The following is an 8,308-nucleotide window of genomic DNA, read 5'->3' on the forward strand; positions in this document are numbered from 1 at the left end:
CACTGGTACTGGCTGGGGGGGACTGGGGGTGTCACATTCCCCCATCACCCTTCCCACCACCCAACAGCCCCAAGGCTCCAACCCTGAATCCTGCCACCCTCGCAGGACGAGCGTGGGGCTGCCCCCACAGCAACCGGGGGGTAGTTTGGCTGGGGGGCACCCCACAAAATTAATAATTACAATTAAAAAGAAAAGCATGTGGCCACAGTCTGCCTTTTTAACTTAGAAACGGTTCAACTGTCCCATAGTCTTCAAAAAAACCCGAGAGCTGGCAGCCCCCGCCCTCCCCACCCCGTCCCACCCCCCCTTAAAACTCCATAAAATCACAGTTCCACGTTCCGCAAAGTTTCCCTTTTTTTTGGTGGTGGTGGTGGTCTTGTTCGTGGGTTGCTCTTGGGTTGTTGGTTTTTCCCCCCACCCCTTCTTGCTTTTTCTTTTCCTGCTGGCCCTCCTGCGTGCCCCCAGCACCTCCCGTGGAGCCCAGCACACGCCGAGGGATGCAGAGAGAGGTGACTGTGCCGGGGTCCCTTCTCCCGTCGGGACAGGGACACGCAGTGGCTGGGGATGGAGAGGCAGCAGCTTTCTGGAGAGGAAAGAGGCCGACAGCTATTTCACGGGGGCGATGGCAGAGCCCCCCCCCTCGCCTCTGTCCTTTCCACAGCTCCCAGATTTTGCCCACGGGGACTGGGAGGGGGGCAGGGGACAGCGAGCACATGAGATGGAGATGGGCAAGAGGCTGATGAGGCAGACGTGCAGATCTGGAGGCCGCTGCTGGGTGAACCACAGGTGAGGAGTCAAGGAGGAACCTCCAGACGTTGCAAGTGGGGAGAAGAAGCCCAGGAAAAAGAAGAAACGGGACCAAGGGAGGAGAACCAGTCCGGAAACCATCTTTTTTACATCTTGTGCCGGTGGGGCTCCCGGAGCGGCCACGGTTTGCTCGCCACGGGGCAGAGCTCGGCCTCTCCTCTCCCACAGTCCCTCCACCACACACGGAGGAGCAGGGGGGGGATGCGCCCCCGTTTTCCACTGCTGTCCCCCCCATCCCAGCCAGGTGCCCCAGTGACTTCGGCTCCTCACATCATAATGTGCCGCCGGCGGTGAAGGGCCAGGTGGTCGGAGCGGGAGAAGCTGCGGTCACAGTCCGAGCAGCGGAAGGGCTTGATGCCTGTGTGCTTGCGGAAGTGCCGGGTCAGCTCATCGGAGCGGGCGAACTTCCAGGTGCAGCCTTCCCAGGTGCATTTGTAGGGCTTCTCGCCTGTGCAAGGGGAGCAGAGAGGGGTCAGCACTGTAAAAATTACTGCCACGCACCTTGCAGAGCGGAAAAAAACCCAAACCAAAACAAAAAACTGGCAGGGTTTCTTGGCTGCAGCGGGGTCGCCACAGCCACGGGAAACCCTCAGCGTCTCTCTGTCAGCCCTCACCCACCGCCGCGCTCACCCAGCGCGGCCCATTGGTGCCACCGGCTGCACGAGTGCTGCTTTTAGCCCTAGGGCAGCACCGCGCCCATGCTGCCAGCAAGACCCAAGATGGTATTTTGGGGTGCACACACCTCTCTGCCTCCACCTGCAGCATTGCCCGGTCACCCCCCAGGGACCTGCTGCAGCGGCACCCCATGGAGTTCATTACAGCACCCCGTGCATGGGTGGGAGGAGGGTGCCCTCTGCCTGCGGCGCCCTCCCACGGGCAGCGTGCGGCTCTAGTGGCAGCACCCCACCGTCTTCACCGGGGGCCGGCTGCAACGGCACCCCACGGCAGGGCCTGGGGTCCCACGGGGTCCCGGGGTGCCAGCCCACAGGGGTGCCGAGCACGCGATGGGAGCACCGGGAGCCCACCCTGGCAGAGGGACCCCAGGGTGCTGGGGGGTGGCAGGGAGGGGGGAGCCCCCGCAGGGGGCGGGCTCCAAGGGAGCGTTCCGTAACCAGACCGGGGAGTGGGGGGCAGGAGGGTCCCCGGGGCATGGCCCTGGGTACCAGCACCCCCAGAGGGCCAGCACAGAGCCTAAGTGCCACCAAGGCCCCAAAGGAGGCCACCCCAAAACCTGGCAGAGGGTGCCAGCACCACTAAAGAGCTCTCTGAGCCCCAAAGGGCACCCCCGGCCCTGACACAGGGCGCCAGCACGCAGAGCCCCCAAAGGGACTCCTCAGTCTCTGGCAGAGAGTGCCAGCACCCCCAAAAGACATCCCAAGGCACCAAGGGGCCCCATCCCAGATTTTGCAGAGTGTGCCAACACCCCCAAAGAGCCTCCCTGAGCTCCCAAAGCGCCCCCCAGCCCTGGCACAGGGTGCGGGCACCCCGAAAGGGTCACACCTGAGCCCAGGGATGGACCACCATCGCCCCGTGCAGCCCATCGCACGTGCCCCCAGCCCATCGGGAGCTGGCGGCATTGATCCTGACCCTCCTGGGCAGGGGGGCATGTGGCCCTGGCCCCTACCCGTGTGTATCCGCCGGTGAGCTTTGAGGTGGGAGCTTTTGGTGTAGACCTTATTGCAGCCCTCGAAGTCACACTGGTGGATGCGCCGCTTCTTCAGGTCGGGGGAATCGGCTCGCTGCCCCCGCGTCGCCGGCCTGCCGGGAGGAGGGAGGGATGGAGGGCACGGCCCCCGCACCCACGGACCCCGCGGGGCACCCGGGGACACGGGGAGGGGGACAGGGTGGGGGGACATGCGAGGAGACTCACTCTCTCTGGAGGTCCTGGAAAGGGGCTGGGCCGCTCTCGGAAGCACTGTCCTCGCTGTCGCTGTTCATGTCCATGGGGTACATGGAGCCCGGGTCAATTTTCACTGGTGGGGGGCGGGAAAGAAAAGCTATTGAGAAACAAGGAGGGAGGGGGTGAGGCTTGCGAGCAGAGAACAGAGACACACCCCCAAAAGCCCCACCCCTACTCCCAGTGCCCCAAATGCTGCTCCACCCCTCCCCCCAAAATCAAGCTGGGGAGATGGAGAAGCCCCCTGCACCATGGGGCGCACAGAAGTGGGGGAACGACTTGGGGAGGCACCCCTTTTGGCTGCCTGCTCCTGCTTGGAGGAGGGGAGATCCAGCCCTCCCACCCCGGATAATATGGGAAGCTGTGAATGTCCTGGGGAAGGGAATGGGGGGGGTCACGGGGTGGGGTGCAGCTGACCTGAAACCAGAGCCGCTGGCAGCGGGCAGCCAGTGGGAAGAGCAGGCAGGCTGCCAGAAGCAGGATGGGCGAAAGGCAGGCAGGGCAAGCAGTGCCATGCCCATGTGTCCCCTGCCTTCCCTGTGTCCCCTTGGAGGCACAGGCTGGGGACCGAGCGCCCTGGGCGGGCTTTGGGTGAAAGTGGTAGATGTGGGGAGAACACCCTAGGGTGGAAAAATCAGATCCCCGTCAGGGTTGCCACTCTGCAAGGTGGGGGACGCTCCCCCCAGCCCCCCAAACGTCAGGGTTTCTCCTCCACGAGCCCTTACCGGACCCGGCGTTCTTGCCGTCCCCCCCGATGAGGGGTACGGTGATGGCGGTGACGCCGTCGGTGGGCATGGTGGTGTAGACGACGGGGAGGGACTGGACCACCACGGGGATGGTCTGGAGGTTGCCCATCTTGCTGGGCAGGTTGACGGAGGGGATGGTGTGGATGACATGGAGGATCTGCTGCCCGCCGCTGCCCTGCGTGGAGGCCAGGATGGAGCCGGGCGAGAGGACGGCCGGGATGGCCGAGGTGGAGCTGAGGCCGGAGGGCGAGATGGAGACGGTGGCCGGAGCGGGAAGAGGGGGAGCCACCAGGAGCGGGGAGGACTGGACCGAGGCAGGGGGAGGCGGCGGGGGAGCAGAGACCGCGGCCACCTTGGACTTGTTGAGGGAGAGATCGACGGGCTCGGCCTGGGGCTGGCCGCAGTCGCTGGCCAGCAGCTCCTCGGGGGGCTCCGTCTTGATGTCGGCCAGCAGCACCGGGGGGTCGAGGGGACCTTCAGCCAGCAGTGCCGACGAGCTCATGGCGGGCGTCGCCTTCCCCTGGCCCTACGAGAGACCCGCAGCCCATGAGGAGACGGGGAAACTGAGGCACGGGCCAAGCAGCCGAAGGGCTTTTTCCCGACCTGCCACCCAACACAGCGGGGCAGGGACGCTACCTCAGGCCCGGCCCCGAGGCACCGGGCAGGCTGAGGGGACGCCGAGAGTCCCCCGCCACGACCGCGCAGGACCCGCGGCCCACGGCCGGTCTCCTCACGACGGCGGAGCGGCGCGAGCCGAAGGCGGGAAGGTGAAATTTCCCCCCTCCCCTCCCCACCACCACCGGCGCGCGCCTTTGTGCCACTGGCCGGCCCCGCCCACCCGCACCCGCCCCGCCCCTCCCCTCCCTCCCTCCCTCAGGGCCGGGCGGGGCGGAGGGGGGGAGTGGGCGGTGCCCCCGCGGGGAGTGGCGGGCCCCGCCACGCTCCCCTCCCCCGACTCTTAAAGGGGCCGCGCCGCCTCTGCGCCTAACCCGCTACCCCCCCCCCCCCCGCGGCCACCAAGGTGAAGGGGGCAAGGCGGCGGCGGCGGCGGTGGGGGGGAGGTCACTCACGGCGCGGCGTGGCGGGGGGCTCCTCCGCGGGGGCGATCATGGTCCCCGCCGCCCTTCACCGGCCGGGCCGGGGTTGAGGTGTGAACGGCCCCGCGGCTCCACCCTGGCCGGGCCCGGGTGTGGGCTCCTTAAAAGGGCCCGGCCCCCGCGGAGGCACCCGGGTAGGGCCCCACCCGGGACACCCCCCCCCCCCCCCCCCCCAAAAACGCTGGGCACGCGGCGTACCCCAACACGCGAGGAGCCCCCTCCCCCAAACACACACGCGGCCGTAGGGACCCCCCAGTACACCCACACCCCCCTTGCTGGGGGCACGCGTGGGGTGCCCCCCCCCCCGCAAAAAAAAAAAGCAGCAAGCACTTCATCACCCCAGCGCTGACACCCGCCCCCCACCCCCCACCCCCCCCCCCCCGCGGCTAGGGACCCCCAGCACGTACCTGCCTGCAAGCAGAGACCTTCCCCCCCCCCCCCCGAGACAGGCGCACCGAGCCCCCCACGCACACTCACACAGACACACGCGCGGCCCGGCCCGGCCCCGCCCCGGGGCACACCCAGCGCACACACCCAGCGCGCGCGCACACACACACACACACACACACACACAACCTCCTCGCGCAGATTGGGGGGGCACGGACAGGGACATCCCCCCCCCCCCCCCAGGAGCCTCACACAAAGCCAGCGACCCCCAAAACACCCCCCAACTCACGAATCACCAGGACCCCCAAAACACACCCCCCCCCCCAAGCAGGGAGACCCCCCCCCCCCAAACACCCCTACTCTCCCCCCGGGACCCTCCCACGCAGCCCCAAACCCCAAACACACCCCCACGTCACCGGGACCCCCAAAAGCCTCACAACTGCCCCTCCCCCATCAGCTGGGGACCCCCAACCCCAGCACACCCCCCCAGACCCCCACCCCTCCCCTCACACACACGGGGGGGTCCCCACAACCAGGCCCATTTTTTTTGGGGAGGGGGGGGCACAAACGGCTCGACCCTCCCCCGGGACCCCCCCCCAGCCCCACTTTTGAGGGGTGGGGGGCTGTCTTGCACCCCCCAAAGCCCCACGGGGCTGGGGGGGTGAGAGATGTGGCAGCAGGCTGGGCAGGGGGCCTCGCTGCCCCCCCCCCCAAATCCAGCCTCACTGCCCCCCCCCCCCCCCCCCCGCTCCGGGCTTTCATCAGTGAGCTGAATTCCTCCGTCCTCAGCTCGGGCACACCCAGGCGTGGGGGGGGCTGAGGGCACCCACCAGCCCCCCCCCCCCCCCCGCAAAGCCCTAGGTCGAGGGGGGGGGCCGCTGTGCACCCCCTCTATTCCCCCCCCCCTTTTTTTTTCCCTAAAATAGCTCAGGGGGGGATGTGGGGCACCCCACGGGGTGACCTTGGCTTTGGGGGGGGGGGGGCGGCCTTCCATCCCCCCCCCCCTCGGATCCGTGTCCTCCACCCGTGGGCGTGGGGGGGGGGGGCACACCCCTCCGCCGCGTCACACCTCCCCGTGGAATTTCCTCCCCGCCCGGGATGCTGGGCGGGAGGGGGGGGGGGGGCGTGTGTGTGTGTCCGTGCGTCCCCTCGCAGGACACACGCGAGGAGGGGGTCGGGCCCTTTAAGAGCAAAGGGCGTGGGAGGGAAGGGCGGGGCGGGGCGCGCCGCGACGTCGCCCCTCGGTGTCCCGGCCCCCCCCCCCCCACGCTGTGACCTCCCAAGCGCGCGGCGGCGCCCGCCCCGGAAGCGGCCACGGCGCGGGGGGGGGGGGGGGGGACGGACACGACCCACGCGGGCCCCGGCGGGGGGGGGGGGGAGGGGGAGGGAAGGGCGGGGGGGGCGGTTCCCGCCCCCCCCGCCCTTCCCTCCCCCTCCCCCCCCCCCCCGCCGGGCCCCGCGCTGCCAAAATACCCCCCCCCCCCGCGGTGGGCGCTGCCCCTTTAAGAACCCACGCACGATGGAAGCACCCGCGCCCCCCCCCCCCCCCCCCGGTTCGTCCCGGTCGAGGCCCCACTCACTTTCCCCCGCGCCTCCTCCGAGTGCATCCCCGCCGCCGCCGCCGCCGCTGCCCCCGGGGCGGTGCCGGGTGGGGCGGGTGGGGCCCCACGCCCCACGGGCGGGGAGGGGCGGGGCCGCGCTGGGCGGAGCTCCCCTCCCCCACCCTTTTTTTTTTTTTTTTTGGGAGGGGGTGGTATACAGACATAGACAGACAGTCCCCACCCCCCCAAACTTCTTCCTCCTCTCCCCTCCCCCCCCCAAAAAAATATAGATGTTTTAAAAAAAAAAAAAAAAAAATCAAAGGGGAGGGGTGCCCCGCCCTGCGGTGACATCATCAGCAGCCAATGGGCGGCTCCCCTCGCATCCGGCGTTGCCGTGGAAACAGATGCAGGTTTTGGGGAGGGGGGGGGGTGTCGTCCCCCCCAACTTGGTGCCGCCCGCACCCCACGCAGGACCCCCCCGCGATGGGGGGGGGGGGGGGCTGAGACCAAAAGGGGCTGAGACCTGGCGAACTCATGGCAGCCCCCCCCTCCCGTTTGGGGGTCACAGCTCCTCACCCACGGGTGACGGGAGGGGGGGAGCATCCCCCCCTGCACCCACACAGCCCCCCCCACCCCGTAACGGTCCCCCAAAACCCGAGGCTGAGCACCCAGCGGTGCCCCGGGGGGGCAGAGGCAGGACCTGGGGGGTCATTCCCACGGGGGGGGAGGGGGTGCTGCCTGCACCCCTGCCCACATAACCTGCCAGATCTCCGCCCCCCCAGGCCCCCACCCCCAAATAACCCCCCAAAATATTTGGGAGAACCCCCTTGACCCCCCCCCCCCCCGCTCCACCACCCCAGCCAGGGGGACACACACTGGTGCGGCTCAGTGGGGGCAGGTTGGGTCCCCCGCGGGGGCCCCGGCAGAGCTGGGGGTGCCCCTCGTTTGGGGGTCCCCCAGTTCCTTCCTGGGGGTCTCGGGCCCCTTGTCCAGGGACCTCGCAGCTCCTGGCCAGGTGGACCCCAGCCCCGGGGGTCCCCGACCCTGCCTGGGACGACTGCAGGAGCTGAGGTTTTGTGCAAAAAAAATGCCCTTTTTTGAGGAAAAATAAAAAATAAAATAAAATACAATCTCCTCCTCTCTAGAAAACGTTCAGGGGGGAGGCACCAGGCTGAGCCCCCCCACCTTCACGGGTATGGGCCCCACTTGGCCAAAACCCACCCCCCCACCTTCCCCAGAACTATGAAACTTTTGGGGACGGGAAAAGCTTTTTGGGGATGGAGCTGGGGTGGCGAGTGCGAGCGCTGCGCCCACGGGGACACCCCCCCCACACACATCATCGAGCTGAAGAACCAGCTGCAAGCCCTGAAATACCAGGTAATGCCCCCCAAAAATGACAGAAAAAAAGGAAAAAAGGTGGCAAGTCCCCCCTTCCCCCCCCCCAGGAGCTCCAAAAATACGGCCGTAGGGAAAACACGAGCCCGGTGCAGGGCTGCTGGCGGTTGGGGGGGACCGGGGTGTACCCCCTCCCTACAGCCACGTCTGTTCGAGGATGACTTTGAGTGGTCCCTTGAGCTCTACCGCAGCGACGGGGGCACGTGAAGGTCCAAAGCCACCGGCCTTTTGGCTCCAAGGAGCAGGAGCCTTGGTTTTGGCATCAAGACTGAATCCAGGTCCATGGAGATGGCCACCACGGGCGATGGACGTAGCCCTCCGCCCGCTGAGCTCATCTGGAGGCTCTAACCCAGCACCCTGCAGTAGCTCCATCGTTAACCACAGATGGGATCATCGATTCCATGAACTAAAACCCGCAGGATCTTGGCGACGCACTGC

At 67.9% G+C, this 8,308-nt stretch overlaps 1 protein-coding gene across 3 annotated transcripts; it reads right to left on the reverse strand.

Annotated features, from left to right (window-relative positions):
* Positions 1-288: 288 nt before the first annotated feature.
* LOC126050213 (Krueppel-like factor 8) lies at positions 289-6,600 on the reverse strand. Of its 3 annotated transcripts, none has more exons than XM_049827804.1 (5): positions 6,515-6,600; positions 3,430-3,976; positions 2,678-2,780; positions 2,432-2,565; positions 289-1,255 (listed from the first exon to the last, which is right to left on the reverse strand). In XM_049827804.1, exons 1-5 carry the CDS (start codon positions 6,539-6,541, stop codon positions 1,074-1,076), a joined length of 993 nt encoding a protein of 330 aa, XP_049683761.1. In that variant the 5' UTR covers positions 6,542-6,600; the 3' UTR covers positions 289-1,073. The 3 variants fall into 3 exon arrangements, with proteins under 3 accessions (XP_049683761.1, XP_049683760.1, XP_049683762.1); XM_049827803.1 differs by having other exon boundaries at positions 2,678-2,804; XM_049827805.1 differs by lacking the exon at positions 6,515-6,600 and adding an exon at positions 4,955-5,030 and having other exon boundaries at positions 2,678-2,804.
* Between the last annotated feature and the right edge of the window lie 1,708 nt (positions 6,601-8,308).

The sequence above is a fragment of the Accipiter gentilis genome, chromosome 24 (genome assembly GCF_929443795.1).
Source record: "Accipiter gentilis chromosome 24, bAccGen1.1, whole genome shotgun sequence".
Taxonomy (NCBI): domain Eukaryota; kingdom Metazoa; phylum Chordata; class Aves; order Accipitriformes; family Accipitridae; genus Astur; species Astur gentilis.

What these genes read in the sequence shown, in the direction of transcription:
- LOC126050213 (XM_049827803.1), bottom strand. Translation starts at nt 6,541, where the DNA reads ATGCACTCGGAGGAGGCGCGGGGGAAA. An exon ending in TTCCAGGACCTCCAGAGAGA is followed by an intron (nt 2,566 to 2,677) that starts GTGAGTCTCCTC and finishes TCCTCCCGGCAG; the next exon opens with GCCGGCGACGCGGGGGCAGC. An exon ending in TCACCGGCGGATACACACGG is followed by an intron (nt 1,256 to 2,431) that starts GTAGGGGCCAGG and finishes CCCCTTGCACAG; the next exon opens with GCGAGAAGCCCTACAAATGC.